The sequence below is a fragment of the Fomitopsis serialis genome (genome assembly GCF_022376445.1).
Source record: "Fomitopsis serialis strain Sig1Antser10 chromosome Unknown B0H18scaffold_36, whole genome shotgun sequence".
Taxonomy (NCBI): Eukaryota; Fungi; Basidiomycota; class Agaricomycetes; order Polyporales; family Fomitopsidaceae; genus Fomitopsis; species Fomitopsis serialis.
The window spans coordinates 1-14,446 of record NW_025954996.1 but is presented as its reverse complement, the minus strand read 5'-3'; the positions used below and the strand labels follow the sequence as shown (position 1 = coordinate 14,446).

At 56.5% G+C, this 14,446-nt stretch overlaps 6 protein-coding genes across 6 annotated transcripts; 2 read left to right on the top strand and 4 right to left on the bottom strand.

Moving 5' to 3' along the window:
- Nucleotides 1-1,696: 1,696 nt before the first annotated feature.
- Nucleotides 1,697-3,148, bottom strand: B0H18DRAFT_1009163 (3-hydroxyisobutyrate dehydrogenase). Its single transcript, XM_048028837.1, has 3 exons — nucleotides 2,766-3,148; nucleotides 2,099-2,705; nucleotides 1,697-2,046 (listed from the first exon to the last, which is right to left on the bottom strand). Exons 1-3 carry the CDS (start codon nucleotides 3,014-3,016, stop codon nucleotides 1,876-1,878), a joined length of 1,029 nt encoding a protein of 342 aa, XP_047892978.1. The 5' UTR covers nucleotides 3,017-3,148; the 3' UTR covers nucleotides 1,697-1,875.
- Nucleotides 3,149-3,467: 319 nt separating this feature from the next.
- B0H18DRAFT_877318 (uncharacterized protein) lies at nucleotides 3,468-4,926 on the top strand (the record flags this gene model as incomplete). The annotated part of the gene is made up of 5 exons (XM_048040545.1): nucleotides 3,468-3,662; nucleotides 3,783-3,894; nucleotides 4,321-4,490; nucleotides 4,542-4,669; nucleotides 4,731-4,926. The coding sequence occupies 5 exons, from the start codon at nucleotides 3,468-3,470 to the stop codon at nucleotides 4,924-4,926; spliced, it is 801 nt and encodes a 266-aa protein (XP_047892977.1).
- Nucleotides 4,927-5,082: 156 nt separating this feature from the next.
- B0H18DRAFT_381051 (uncharacterized protein) lies at nucleotides 5,083-7,148 on the bottom strand. The gene is made up of 3 exons (XM_048037836.1): nucleotides 7,090-7,148; nucleotides 5,262-7,030; nucleotides 5,083-5,207 (listed from the first exon to the last, which is right to left on the bottom strand). The coding sequence occupies exons 2-3, from the start codon at nucleotides 7,001-7,003 to the stop codon at nucleotides 5,201-5,203; spliced, it is 1,749 nt and encodes a 582-aa protein (XP_047892976.1). The 5' UTR covers nucleotides 7,004-7,030; nucleotides 7,090-7,148; the 3' UTR covers nucleotides 5,083-5,200.
- Nucleotides 7,149-8,013: 865 nt separating this feature from the next.
- On the top strand, nucleotides 8,014-9,866 carry B0H18DRAFT_380973 (uncharacterized protein). The gene has a single exon (XM_048037834.1). It carries the CDS (start codon nucleotides 8,131-8,133, stop codon nucleotides 9,754-9,756), a length of 1,626 nt encoding a protein of 541 aa, XP_047892975.1. The 5' UTR covers nucleotides 8,014-8,130; the 3' UTR covers nucleotides 9,757-9,866.
- A 1,416-nt stretch (nucleotides 9,867-11,282) lies between these two features.
- On the bottom strand, nucleotides 11,283-12,446 carry B0H18DRAFT_380992 (uncharacterized protein). The gene has a single exon (XM_048037835.1). The coding sequence runs from the start codon at nucleotides 12,305-12,307 to the stop codon at nucleotides 11,321-11,323; it is 987 nt and encodes a 328-aa protein (XP_047892974.1). The 5' UTR covers nucleotides 12,308-12,446; the 3' UTR covers nucleotides 11,283-11,320.
- Nucleotides 12,447-14,108: 1,662 nt separating this feature from the next.
- B0H18DRAFT_955091 (uncharacterized protein) lies at nucleotides 14,109-14,435 on the bottom strand (the record flags this gene model as incomplete). Its single annotated transcript, XM_048042330.1, has 1 exon — nucleotides 14,109-14,435. One exon carries the CDS (start codon nucleotides 14,433-14,435, stop codon nucleotides 14,109-14,111), a length of 327 nt encoding a protein of 108 aa, XP_047892973.1.
- Between the last annotated feature and the right edge of the window lie 11 nt (nucleotides 14,436-14,446).

Genomic DNA, 14,446 nt, shown 5'->3' with positions numbered 1-14,446 from the left:
GCAATTTGAGGCACGAGTCGTTGGCTGGGGTGATATTCTGCTATTCGATCGCCGACAAACGAGTCAGCGAACGCGTCCTGCAGAACTATAGACTCTTCCGACGACTTTGTCAAGATAACGCCATCGGGAACGTCGCCATCGTAACTACAATGTGGAGCGAAGTCTCTCCCGAGCGAGGTAATGTAAGACTACGACAACTTCACGACGTGTTCAAGGATGCCTTCGAAGACGGGGCATGCGTTCTACGGCATGATGACTCGCATCAATCCGCTACCACCATAATATCGAATCTGTTGTTCGAACATTCACAGGCACACAAGATGAAAGACCGGATGTCTGATGACTTGCGGTAGTGAGTATGAGGACATTCATGAATTGGGAATATATTATTTACCTCTTACGCAATTGATAGTGTTCCGTACCCATTAGATGACGACGGTGCCAACAAGATGCCATCGACTGCCTCCCGTCTTAACTATTCTCTCCCTTTGGCCAATTTTCCTCAATCTCCGACTTCTCGCATTCCTACTCACGTCCCTTCTACCTCGGTTCCTGCACCTCCGCCACATACTCCTCATGGGCGTGAGGGGAAGTCCGAGCAAGCTTCTGCACAGTCCATCCTGTACGTCCTTACTTCATCACCATTCAGTAGTGTTCTCATACTGTTTTCAGTGTGATTGGCAACACCGGCTCGGGGAAAACAACTGTCAGTATACGCTAGTTGAGATCATCCGAATCACCACCGACAATAATGTTGATCCCATACTGCAGTTCATCAATCTCGCTGCCGATGCGAGCCTCCCAGTTGCCCCCCAGAATCACGGAGAGCCATGCACGAAGGAGATACAGACAGCTCAGTATCACGTAGGAGGTGAACTGCAGGCGGTTCTATACGACGTGCCCGACCTTGAAGAACCCGAATCAAGAGAAGCAGGGATGGGTGCTTACATCGTTCCGGACATCGAGACTACACAACCGTGAGTATCCATTACCGAATTTGCTGACTTGAAGCAAGATCTAAGAAGCACTTTTTCTAGTTCATGGGCCGCTGTCATTTGTGTCGTCGACATCAGCCGAAATCGCGAGGATCTCTCTCGCAACAGGAACTACCTGATTCTTGAGAAACTCAAACAGCGCAGTCTACTCCAAAGATTGGTGTTCCTGGTCACTATGTGGCCAGAAGATCGTGTCGGCAGAGAAGACATACGGGAAGCAAGGCTACAAGAGTACCAACGGGAGCTCTTTCGGAAGTACACCCGAACCAACCCCATCATCTTCTACGAGAGTGCGGAACAAGCGAAAGACGTAGTATCAAGATGTTTACAACAGTCGAGAATTCTGCCTTCGGCTCAGGGCATAGGGAATGGCGACGCACCGTCGAGAACTCCGTCTTCGGCTCAAGGCGCAAGGAATGGCGAAACACCGCGCAGAGCATCCAGTGACAATGTAGATACGTGTTGGAAGAAGTGTTGCATTATCTGTTGATGATGACTAGTTAGTGACATCCTACCTACCTCTTCATAGGTCGATCAAAGCCTTTGTACGTTTGTATAGTAGCCAATGGCACGATGTATCTAGTCCTCCGGGAGCTAGCAGCCAACTGTATCTTTCTCCTCAGGCTGCTAGCTGTTAGGGTAAGTGTCGAGGGAGGCCGGTGCTCCATCATAACCTCATGTGCTGAATAATCAGCGCAGATACTTCCATACGCAACAAGTCCGCGAGCCATCCAGATTGCTCACTGGCAGAATGCAGAGTGCAGAGCGTGGAGGGTAAGGCCTAGCGACATGGCTAGAAGCAGAGCGTGACATGATATACTTGCTACACAGACTACTCTTACAGCCCGGAAACACACGTTGAACTTCTCCATCGGGTCCCTTATACATCCTTGTTCTTCAGCAACCGTAGATACCTGTGCACAGCCGAGAAGTCCTTCTCGGCAGCATCAGGGTCGTCCTCAATGACTTCCGCGTAGATCTCGTTCGCAGCGGTACCCAACGGCAACGGCGTCTTCGTCGTCTCCGCGATGTTAATTGCTAGGCCCATATCCTGCAACCGGATTAAAGTGACTTCTATAGTTCCATACGGGCCCCGGACGCACCTTGAGCATCAACCGCGTCGCGAATCCACCGTCATAGTCCCGTTCACAAGGTGGGGACTTGTCCGGGACAGCACCCGGAACCGGGTTGTTCACAGAGCTGGCCCAACACGCACCCGTCGAGCTGTTAATCACCGACGCGAGCACCTTCGGCTCCAGACCAAGCTTCTGGCCGAGCAGCATCGCCTCGGACACGACGATCTGCTGCACCCCGAGCACAAGGTTGTTGCATATCTTCGCCGCGAGCCCCGCGCCCGAGCCCCCGCAGTATATGATGTTCTTCCCCATCCGCTCGAGCGTCGGCGTCGCGAGCTCGAACGCGGTCTTCGTGCCGCCGACGAGGAAGCTGAGCGTGCCCGCTTTGGCACCGGCGACGCCGCCGGACACGGGTGCGTCGACCAGTCGCGCGCCGATCTTGCTGATGTCGGATGAGACGACCCGCGCTGTCTCTACGTCGAGCGTCGTCGAGTCGATGCAGAGCGTCGCATGGACGGCCTCCTTTGGCAGCTTGTGCAGCGCGGGGAGGATACCGCCGGACTCGACGTAGACGGCTCTCACATGGGGGGTCGAAGGGAGCATGGTGATGATGGTCTGCGAGGCCATCAGGGCTCTGTCAACCGATGATCGTCCAGCTGGTGGGTCTAGTTGTGAGGAGGGATGCAAGGCTTACTCTTCGGGCGAGTTCGCGATATCGACCTGCGTACCGGGGAACTGCTTCGCGAAGTCCGCCGCGAACGCCTCAGATACAGCCGTCCGCGCATCGCAGACCACAAAGCGTGCGCTGCCTTCGTTCTCTACCAGGGTTTTCGAGAAGAGGTTGTAGGCCATGGGAGAGCCCATCCGTCCTAGTCCGATGAAACTGACTGAGTGCGAGCGTGTGGAGGCCAATGCCTGGGCAAGACAGCGAGCGGAGGGCCTCATGATGAGAAGGTGGTGGTCGAGGTCAAGGCGCTCGTCGACGGCGCCGGCAGTGATGAGGGTAATGGGTCTCTGAGTCGGAGTCTCCCAGTCTGCCCGACCTCGACTTCGCGTCCATGGTCGCGGTCAGCGGACCAGACGGCACGGACGCCTTTAGGCTCCGGGCCTTCCCCACGGGAATAGGCGCCCCCGATCCAGCGTCTAAACAAACCGATCTAGATCGACATCGAACGTGCCGGGTCCCCGGAAGGTTCCGGAGCATGCCTCGCCATCGAATGTCCGGACCATGCCGAGGCGCGGAGAATGCCGGTCCCTATGCTCAATGGCCGGAAGCTGACTTGTTGCGGCCTTGCGCAGCGCATGCAGTAATTTACTCAACCCAGCGCTGCAATGACTTTGCTAGCCTCTATCTATCACCGTGCATCTCTGCAGAGTCTCCCATAGTTACACAAGCATGAGCGGTGCAATTGCCCTCGCACCAACGCCGAAAACGGAAACCTTCCCACACGACGAGCCAAATGAGGGCGAAGAAAACGACCCTTTGATCGTAGAAGATGTCGCTGAAGATTCCCAATACGCTGTGCTAGATTCCGACAACATTCGGCCTGAAGATCGCATGGGGGACAATTTCGCACAAATCGCTGCATACGTGAGTGCTAAACTTAGTCCAACGAGAAGCGTAGCTCACACTCTGGTCCGGGGAAGGTCGCTGCAGGGGTGAGAGATCGCGCTCTCACATGAGGAGGTCGATTTACCCAGGCAGTCATAGGCCTTCCTTCTGGGAACTTGGTTGATCGTCTTCGTGAGCAACCCCGTCAAGCTCGGGTGGTTCTTTTGGCATCCCATACTCCAAAGTCTATCCATCTGCCTGTTGGCGTATGGTGAGTAACATCGCATTGGCGTCTAATCACATCGGGGATACGGTATACACCACTCGAATCGGCGCCCGATAATCTTGACAGCTATTTCCATATTGTCAGGTCTTCGCACCTGGTCTCACCCACAGTCGTCACTAGTCTGTCGGTCTTGCTGGGTCGGACATGGCCCAGAATGACCATATCATCGCCAGCGATGGTGAGAGCGCGCCAGGCCAAGGTCGGTGATGGACTCACGGCGGCGGAAACGCATCGTTTCCTCGGAACGTGCCAGTGTCTGGCTGGTCTCCCGCCTCCGAACGACATGATAGGATTTGTGCGTGTGAGTGCCGGCACGATGCCACTATACTCTGTGTGGTGTGAATGCCGATTCGAATCATCTTTTCCCGAGTCGCGTTTGACGCGGATGGTGGTTGATGGGATGAGTTTTAGGCATCGTAACACTTCAACCGACTTCGCAGCCAAGAACAAAGGCGGCAGGCCTTGCTCGCCATCAATATGCCATACTCTGGGGCAGCTTTCCTGCACTATTACTCGGCACGCTGGCCATCTGGTGGAACAAGACTCTGCACGGGTCGCGTCATGCGACGACATGGCACGGCGTCAGTGTTGTGTTTGACCGGAGTGATGTTCACCGCTGACTGCGCGAACAGATTCTGGGCTACATCAGTGTGTTCTGGGTAGTAGTCGTCCAAGTCTTCATCGGCATTGGCAGTGTCTGGTTTGACGGGCGTCTCTTCGGGGGCAACCCCAAAGCCAAGCTTGTCTGGAAGTATCATCGGTACGTGCTGGGCTCTGTACATCCTGTTGTGCATATGCTTACCGGTCATTCTAACGTACAGTCTTTCTGGATACCTGCTGTTTCCCTTGCTGTTGCTCACGGTGTTTTTGGGAGGCCTCTGGTCACACTTCTCTACCGGGAACACGGTGCTCGCTGTGCGTATCGTGTTGTTTGGCGTAGCGCCGCTGGTGCTTCTGGTCGCTGTTTACGTGCGAGTGAGGTATGTCGTCAAGATGATTCAGAATCTCCGGTACTGAAATGTATTGCAAGACCGTCCAAGATGAAATTCTTTTAGTAGTTGGAAGATACTTGTACCACAACTGTAATATACCTCCGCGGGCGGCGCGACTTGCTACACGTACAAGGGTGAGATTGAATACAACGGTGGAAATCACTCGCATGGACTCGGGTGGGTGAGACGCGAGAACAGCGAAAACGGAGACAGGGACCAGCAAGTGGAATCATCATGGTTGTGTATCACAAGAATACCCGTGATCGTTTATCCGCTACTACATAGTCCTCGGAGTGCTATCATGCGCTGTACGGTAATGTTGTCAGTCACTCGACTTGTCCTGCTACAATGGTTGCGTACATTTGGGCCAAGTCTTTCCAGATGATAGTCACCGTGCCTACCACGGATGCAAGGCTCCGCTGTAGCTCATTGAATGCCTCTGATGACCGTAGCGCGTCGTTCACTGACGATTGAGATATGCCAGTGTTACCTACGCGTGCCCGTAATTCGACGTGTAGTTCCGGCAAACGCGAGCCAACCTCGGCACGCTTTTGCAGTGCCCCTTGAATGTTCATGAACACGGACAGAGTGCCGTCTACCGTCTTCGGCGCGTAGTTCAGGACGACTCTTCGCAGACGTTTGCATGGGACCGCAGTTCGGCTTGGCCTTGGCTCGAGCGCGGAAGCGAAGTGAAAATTATCCCTGCTTGCTGACCAGTCGTAAATTTTCAGGTGCTTGAGTTGCGGGAAAGCTGACAACGAAAGGCGCCAGTCCTGCGAGGTGATGAGCACGGCGGTACCGTGGATAATGAGAGTCCGCAAGGATGACGGAAGGAAAGAACTGAGCTCTAGCATGGCGTCGCGCAAGAGCCGGGATTGGCGGTCCAACGGATATGTGGCCCGCAGAGTTGGTTCTCCGCCGTATGTTCCAACCGCTTTTGCGGAGATATGAAGGCTATCACAACGTTGGAAAATTCTCGCGAGATGCACCTTCTCGAGAGCCACCGAATGTGTGGAATGGAGTGGCAGCACGGCCTCGAGTATTGGTGTACGAGAGCCGGAGCCAGCAGTACCAACGATGCCGTCCGTGGCGTCCAACAAAAGCGCGGCGCGACGCGGTAGCGACAGGTGCATCATGACGGATGCGATATCCGTACACAATCCGGACAAAGCGAATAGGCCCATCTGCGGTAGCGACACGATGCGACTTGCCTCGACCACTTGTTCAACCAGTGCTCTCCGCCGGATTCGCCTCTCGAAAGTGAACTTAAATTCGTTTAACTGGACGCATCTCTCGAGGAGGTCCAGTAGTGAGGACAGGAACTCGTCCTCGCGGTCGGGGTCGGTATGCCTGATATCATGAAGTTCCAGTTTTGTCAAGTGAGGGATATGCACACTGTTCAAGGATATATGAACGCCAGAGAGTATGATTGTACGGATGGCCGGGAGGGACTCCCCGTGGAAGCTGAGGGATCTGCCGGCAGTGACTCGGAGCCCGAAGCCGGCTTTGACCGCCAGGCTCATGAACGTCAGTCGAGGTAAGGAGGACTCCAGCGAGCGCAACAGACGGCCAATGGCTGGTTCTTTCGCCGAGGTCAGGTGGTCAATGCGGAGGTCCACGCGTATGAGCCGTGAAATATGCGAGCCCATCAGCTCAACAACCTGACTAAGATTATTTTCAGGTCCTCGACGAAACCGTTCGTCCGTCCGAAAGTCCATGGAGATGGGCGTGTTGTTCGAGCGTGCCAGGCACAGCTCCATGAACCGCACGTTTTGCAACAGTGTGAATGCGCACCAGAGGAGAGGCGTGGCCGCAATGATGTCTCGCCAATATCTGCACACACCCATCGCTGTGGCGATCCATGTTACGTCGTGAGGCGGGGAAGCGAGTCGGAGGATTTCGACGAACAGCTCGGTGGGGATTCGGGTGATGAAGAGCGTCGAGTTGTACAGATTCTTGACGCTCAGTAATTCCATTTCGAGCTGATGCGTCCTAGCGGTGAACCATACGCGCACCTCTTGACTGGAGCAGCTTTGTAGGCGAATGCGGTCGTCATCTTGTGATATCAGCAGTGCGTTTTGAGGCAAGTAGTGTTTGGCCATCAGCAACTGCCGCTACTAGTACCGAACCTAATTATCACGAAAGGCCGTGAAAAAACGCAACCAGAGGTTTGCTGTCAGTATTTCACCTATTTGCGCGGACTGATCATGTCGTATGCGACACACCTTGGTTGATCTTGAACTCGCAGCACGACAGTGATCCAAGTCCTACAATCTGTGTAGAAGCTGCACACCTGCACAGTCCGAATTAGAACGTTTGCCCGGTTAGTACTAGATCTGGTCATACAAGATTACGCTGCTGTCACTGTTGAGGCTGGCAGGCTGGCCTTAGAAGGAAGTATGAGCAAGTGCGGAATGTCGCCAAGTATAGGGAGGAGGAGGAGGAGGAGGAGGAGGAGGGATCCGCTTAGGGAGAACCGCTTCGCCGCATGTTCCTGCCATCAGTTCATTGCCAGCAAGGTTTTCAAGGTTTTGACCAAAGCGTATTTCTATATTTGGTAATGACCGCTAATTATGCTCGATGACTTTCTTTAGCTTTCTTTCCTACTTTTGGCTCGGACTTCAAACATGTGCCGAAGAGGTTCTGCACTTGTTTTCCACTCTCTGCTTTTTCTGTTCACATTCGGTGTCCGCGCACGTATTATCCGCGGTGAAAAGAGTCCTACGGCTTAGGGTCTGCCTGTCAGGGGAGACCAATTCCTGCTCGACTGGATACGCAAACACAGGCTTCAAGTGACAAAAATCAGGGGCCCCATAATCATCATTCATCGCACATGGTCGGCCAAGCTCATGGTATCGGTGGCCTGAAGAGTTGAATTCAGCATCGAACAAACTCGCTCGTCAGTATGGTTGCTAGCTTCTCGCCACTTATTGGTACTGATAATACGAGCGGACGGCACAGGCCACTGAATATGCCCGCGCAGTGCACGAGCTATCTCGAACCCTCTTCATCTATCTGCAAGTCTTCTGCCCCCATCAGCGTCCTCCCACCAGATGTTCTCCTGATGATTTTCCGTGCCGTGCTCGATGCTGGGTCGGACCCGACAATTCTAGCCTCATTCGCAGCGAATTGGGATGAACCAGATCCCTGTCTACCTCATAGCAACCCAAATTCCAGGTGGCCGTTTCAGGAGTCCCTTACCTCCGTCTGTTGTCTATGGCGAGAGCTGATGGCAAGCGTTTCCACCTTCTGGACATGTCTCGTTATCTGGATCGACGAGGACCCTCCACAGCTTGCAAGAATCCGTGACTATGTTACCTGGTCGCGAGACCGCCTCATCGACATTTACATCCTACGAAGAGATGCCCCCGGCCCGCGACCGCATACAAAGAGGGATCCTACAGAGAAAGCTCACGTAAAAGCCGTCATGGACGTGCTTTCCCCGCATGTGAAGAGATGGCAAACTCTTCGCGTGCGACTTCTCCATTCCAGCTCACTTCCACTCCCTCGCGTCGATCTTGTTGGGTGCGCGGACGAGCTGATATTGCTCAGGCTCAGCTCCGTGATCGACGACACCGTCGCAAGCATTGAAGCGGCGCCATCCCTGGTTGGCGAGTTCCACGCCCCCAAGCTCTTGTGGCTCTACATGGGCGGTTTCCCCTTCCGCGAGGTGTACGTGAAGCCGTTTCCTCGGTTACCACTGCCACCTCGCCTCGACGGTGTTTATCTGCTGGAGTACGACTCGCATCACCCGCCTTTCCCGCTCGTCGACCTCTTGAGCTGTCTCGCCAGCTGCAACGGTCTCTATAAAGTCCAGCTCGCCAATCTGAAACTGGACTGCTCATATACCGGACCACCCATTTTGGAATCGACTATGACTTGGGATGTCATCGACTTCATCGATATGACGGGCAACATCATCTCGGAGTACAACCGACTCCTCGATTATTCGTACGCCGAGATGGCGTCGTACACGCGGTGCTCGATGGATACACCCGCTCAACTTGGAGACTCGTACGTAATCAGCATGGAAGGAATTGTAAATGCGATGACACTGTTCAGCCTCCTCGCGGGTGCGCAGGGCCAGGACTCGTGCCGCCGGGCCTGGTTCATTTCATGCGACGGCTTGTGCTCGGAGATCATACGTGCGCTTGCCATGCCAATACCGACACCTTTGGGAGAGTTCTGGGTCTGCCGGTACCTCAAGGGGCTCACGATCGTCGGATGCACGCCATCAGGAAACCCCCCCTGCGCGAATGTGGCGCGAATCGGCGCCAAATCGCCACGGCGCGCCTGTCGTTGCGAACGGCTTGTAAATCGGTGCGAATGCCTCCCAAACAAACTGAAATACGTTCATGTACATACACGTCGAGAATTGGTATGTACATCAGATGTTTTGTTCAGTTTTGATTACAATACACAGTCCATATGTACAAATGTACAAGTCCAGACAACTCGTCTGGCTCTGTTCCATTGTTATCGGTCATTTACATACGTTCAGCAGCCGCGCACACGTTCGGTGGCCGTGTCTGAGTGCTCCCGGTTGCCGTGCCCGCGTGCCCACCAGATTTCCTGCCTGCCAACCCTTGAATTATCCTGTCTGCCTGCCTCACCTTCCACTTTCCCATTCGTCCGTGTACGTGCCCGTGATCCACCCGTCGGCTGCATTTTCATGCGGGGCATTCGCCCAGCGTGCCCATGGTCGGCGCATGTGTCGACCGTGCTTATTGACGTGTGTGCTGTCCGTACGGTCAGCTCGCTCGCTCCGAGGCTCACACGGCCTCCACTCACCTTCACCCGCCCGTCCAAGTTTGTTCATGCGCATCCTTCGCCCGCTCACCCGCCCGTATGCTGACCTCCCAGCTCCCCTGCTCGTCCTCCCGCTCGCGCGTCCGGTAGTCCACACACCCGCGAAGTCTCGTCTTTTTGTTCGCTCGTACCTGCTCGTGGGCCGTGTCTGCGTGCTGGGCATTCGCCCAGCACGCTCGTGGTTGACGTGCTTGTGCCGTTGGTCCGCGCTAGTGCTCGCACGCTGTTGCTAACGCTCGTCCGCCCGCCGACTCACTCGCTCGCCGTCCTGCTTGCTCGCTCGCCGTCCTGCTTGCCCGCCCGCCCGCCCGTCCTCCCGTTCGCCCGCTCGCTCGCACGCAACACGCGCGCGGTCGACGGTCCTGCCCGCTCTCCCACCCCCTCACATGCCCGTCCGACTGTCCGTCCACGCCCGCAGCCCGCTTACCTGTCTCCCGACTCGCTCGCCTGCCCGCTCGCTTTCCGCGTGTTCGTCGGTCGTATTTGCGTGCTGGGCAGTTGCCCAGCGCGCTCGCGGTTGACGTGTTGCCGCCTGCCCGCTCTTCCGCCCGCCACTTGTTCGTCGAGAAGAATGACGAACACGGGCGAGACGGCACGCGGGCGAGATGACGGGCGAGATGGTGGACGAGACGGCGGGCGAACGACACGGTGGGCGAGCGAGACGGCGGGCAGACAAGACGAGTACGAGATGGTGGGCGAGACGGACGGCAGGCATGCCCGGGCCTGCGAGGTGGCGGGCCTGCGAGACGGCGGGCCTGCGAGATGACGGGCCCATGTCAGTGAGACGGCGGGCCTGCGAGACGGTGGGGCATGCAATGGATATAGCATGACGGTGGGCAAGCGAGACGGCGGGCGAGAACGGTGGCTGGGTGAGACTGGTTTCGCTCGACGGTGAGCTTATTGGTCGTGAGCGTACCAGTGTTGTGGCAGCACAGAACACTGAGCAGCCTGAGCAGCGCGAGACGAAGAAGTCAGACAAGTCGCAAGTGTGCCTGCCCTGAGTGAGATCTGTCACATGACTTACCTCGCCACGTTGCACACCTGGTGTCGAGCGAATTTTATTCAAAGCGCTCGCGTTGGGGTGTCGCAGAAACTCGACGAAAAGACAAGACGAAGGGGCAAGCAACTTCAACGAGGGCAGAAAGGCTCGCAGGTGAGTTCGCTGTCCGTGCTTACCTCAGTTACCTGACTACCGTTTTACATGCCTGCGTTTTCACCCGCGCGTGCGCCCGCCGAGCCGTCTGCCACCTCTGGCACTGCCAGCTCTATGGCACATCCGCTCACTCGCTCTCTCGCGCCGGACTTGCCCCTCGCATATCTAGGTACCGGCCGTCCGTGTGCTCGACCGCTCGTCCGCCTGCTCATCCGCCGCTCATCCGCCCACTTGTCCGTCCACCCGACTGCTTTTTCGTCCGCTCGACCACCCATCCGCTTGCACTGTTGCGACGGCGGGCACGGACAACAAGCAGAGACAATGAGCAGACGTCAGGCGCGGAAGACGAGCGGGGACGACGAGCGGGTGACGATCGGATGACAGGGAAGGGTGTGGCTGGCGAGGCGGGCGAGGGCGAGAGTCCACCGGTGAGTGCAGACGCACCCGAACGAGCCCACTAACGTAGACACAGAACACGGCAACGTGCAGCGCGACGACCGCGAGCACTCAGGGCCAATGCCCTGCGTGCAGGCACAGCCGACAGACAGACGGCGGGCGGACGAGTGGACGAGGGGCGGGAGAGTGAGCGGGCAGGCGGGAAGTCAAACGGGCGAGTGGGTGAGTAAGTGGGTGAGCGGGTTAACGGGCTCCCGGTTGACGAGTGCACTAGCGGGCGTGTGGCCACGAGTGCGCAGGCGGGAGGACAAGAGGACAAGAGGACAAGAGGAGAGAGGATGAGAGGACGAGAGGACGAGAGGGTGAGAGGACGAGAGGGTGAGAGGACGAGAGGGTGAGAGGACGAGAGGGCGAGAGGGCAGGCACACTGACACAGGGCGCAGACAACCACCACGCGCACGGTGACCGCGAGCGCGCTGGGCAAGTGCCCAGCACGCAGACACGGCCGACGAACACGCGCCCGAGCGGGCATGCGGACGGGTGGACGGACGGACGAGCAGACGAGCGGACGAGCGGACAGATGGGCAAGCAAGCAACCAGACGAGCGGAGCAGGGGGCGGGCACAGCAACGGCGAGCGCTCTGGGCGAATGCCCACCGCGCAGACACAGCCGACCGATGAACGGGCGGGCAGGCGACGGTACACACGCCAACCGCGAGCGCACTGGGCGATTGCCCAGCATGCAAGCACACGGCCGACGAACGGACCACGCGCGCATGAATAAAGGATGGGAGACCGACGGTGCGCAGGGTCGGGGCGTGTGCAACACGCAGCCGACGAGCGGACTGTGGGTATGGGCACAGTGGCGAGTACGCGGGACGGTGCGCATGAGGAGCGGGACGCGCGAGCACGAACGAGTAGGGAGGGCAGGGAGGAAGACGAGTACGGCGGGTGCAGGCAACACACTCGGAGGTACCACAGAGGGTGGCTGACCCGCGGTCCACCGCCAACACTGACGCTGACCCCAGGTAGGATACGGGTAGCACCATACATGGGTACGGGTACGCGCGTCGCGGGTGCAGTATGCATCCTGTGTACGCGCGGTGCTACCCGTGTCCATTGCTAGGACTCTGCGCACTCACCGTTGATCTCGCCTGCAGCTCTTCTCGTGTGCGCCCCTCTCGTGCGCCCCCTTGGCTGTCTGGCCACAAATGTGATCAGCCTCCTTGCCTCTGCGCACGCCTCCACGCCCTCGGTGGATGTGCGCGCACTACAAATCTGCGGGCAGTCTCTCGACAGGCCTTCCGAGCGGATGGCTGGAATGTGCATCAAGCTGTAGGTATGAGTTGAGTAGGGTGTACGTAGTGGTTATGCATGTAAATACATGCGAAACAATGTGAATTGAAGTACCCAAAGTGTATGGTTGAGCTAGTATTTCCTTGCAATTCGCAGCCATTGGATGTGAATTCACGCAAATTCGAGCGAGGGAATTGGGGGGTCAAGTAAATGGGGTCTCCAGGAGATTTGTGCGAATTTGTGCGAATTGCCACAAATTCGTGTGGGGTAGGTTTCCTGATGCGCAGTTTCGCAGCTCGGACCTGCGGTTTCTCTTCGAGGCGCGCCGCGACGCACACGCAGCAACCGGCTTCGTGGAAGATGACGAGCCTGGACACCTGGTGTCGACAGTGAACTTCCTGCACGTGCGCGATTGCTGCGAGCTTGCGCCGGAAGACAAGGAGTGGTTTCATCGCTACGTGGCCACGGTTCGTTGGGACGACTGGAGGGGAGGATACAACAACCCATCTTGAATCGGTAAATCCCCGTCTACAGGTCCGAGGCGTGGACATCCAGATGCACGGTGGAATCTTTGTGCTATTGCTCGGGAGTATGTTCTCTGAGTTCGCAACCCATCATTGTCTCGTGACGCAGCGTACGGGCTAGCCTTGTTCTTGGGATACTTCATTGTCACCGGTTGCAAAGTTGGACTCGGCATTGTCGAGCAAGTAGAGCCATAGAACTCACGTACGTCTATCAATGCTTCGCTGTCATCAATGGATGCGACCTAGTAACATCGCCGATATCTTGCGGTTTGACAGGAACTTTACCCTGGCTACTTAATGTATCTAGCTCCGTAGCCATGATCTCCCCCGAGGCCGTCGCATCTCTCACCAGATGATCCCATTGTCTTGCACTACGTGTTCGGCGCTGCACATTCAAGTTGCTCCGAACTATGGACCCGGTAGGTTGGGGTGACATCTAATTAGGTCTCTTCCCAGAACTCTACATGCGTTATAGCGAGAGGTCATGTCAAGCGAGTCCATCTTCCGGGCACGCTTAGTCATCTCGGTCGGCGAGGAGCCCACATCGCTCGCAAGAGTCCGCGAATACCTCGCCTGGTCGCGAAGTCGTCTCATTGACATTTAGCGGAGGTATGACCTAGACCATGTACGGAGTCGGATCCTGCCTTAAAAGGCTCAGCAGAATGCTGTCACCGACGAGCTCTCCCTTCTCGTCCGTCGACCTTCCGAACGGTCTCATCCACTGCTGAGTCCTGGCTGTACAAATTACAGCTCCACTTGTTTTGGGTGCGCCGAGATTTTGGAATGCTGTTGTCGAAATCACCGACTCGGACTCCGAGATCGGTCGCTACAGGCTAACTGCGACTATGTTATATCGTCCGAAGCTGGTCGCTCAACCTGTTGGTGCAGCATACATACTTGACTTGCATTCAATGCGTTACGTGTATAACATTCTTGAACAAGCCCCTTCGCGAACTGGGTGTCATCATTCAGCAGTCCTCGCATGCAATGATTGAAGCACTCACCCGTTTCAGCCCACGACACCCGTAGTTCAGTCACCATCAATTAACAACATGACCTCCAGCGAGTCGACCATGCACTCCAAACTCGCCTGTATGTCATCAAAATCTGACGGCAAGCGGCCGATGACTCCGGAAGGCGTGAAGACCGTCTCGTCGGCCACAGGCTTAACCTGAAGACTGAGCGACTCCAGGGGAGTCTGAGCCGCGTCGCGCTTCTGCAGCACGCTGTACAGACTGGTGAGCAGCTTCCGACCACCGTCCTCTTCGTTCGGCTCATATCGCAGCGCCAGTTTGCGCAGACGCGGGCATGGAGTCACGGCTGGCGTCGGCTCCAGGGCCTGTGGAAAGGACTTCATGTCGCACTCTT

Excerpts from the sequence above, each read along its gene's own strand:
- B0H18DRAFT_1009163 (XM_048028837.1), bottom strand. The coding sequence starts at position 3,016 with ATGAGGCCCTCCGCTCGCTGTCTTGCCCAGGCATTGGCCTCCACACGC. Across the intron at positions 2,706-2,765 it reads ATCGCGAACTCGCCCGAAGA|AGCCCTGATGGCCTCGCAGA; the intron begins GTAAGCCTTGCA and ends ATCGGTTGACAG. Across the intron at positions 2,047-2,098 it reads CGACGCGGTTGATGCTCAAG|GATATGGGCCTAGCAATTAA; the intron begins GTGCGTCCGGGG and ends ATCCGGTTGCAG.
- B0H18DRAFT_381051 (XM_048037836.1), bottom strand. The coding sequence starts at position 7,003 with ATGGCCAAACACTACTTGCCTCAAAACGCACTGCTGATATCACAAGAT.
- B0H18DRAFT_380973 (XM_048037834.1), top strand. The coding sequence starts at position 8,131 with ATGGCAAGCGTTTCCACCTTCTGGACATGTCTCGTTATCTGGATCGAC.
- B0H18DRAFT_380992 (XM_048037835.1), bottom strand. The coding sequence starts at position 12,307 with ATGGTGCTACCCGTATCCTACCTGGGGTCAGCGTCAGTGTTGGCGGTG.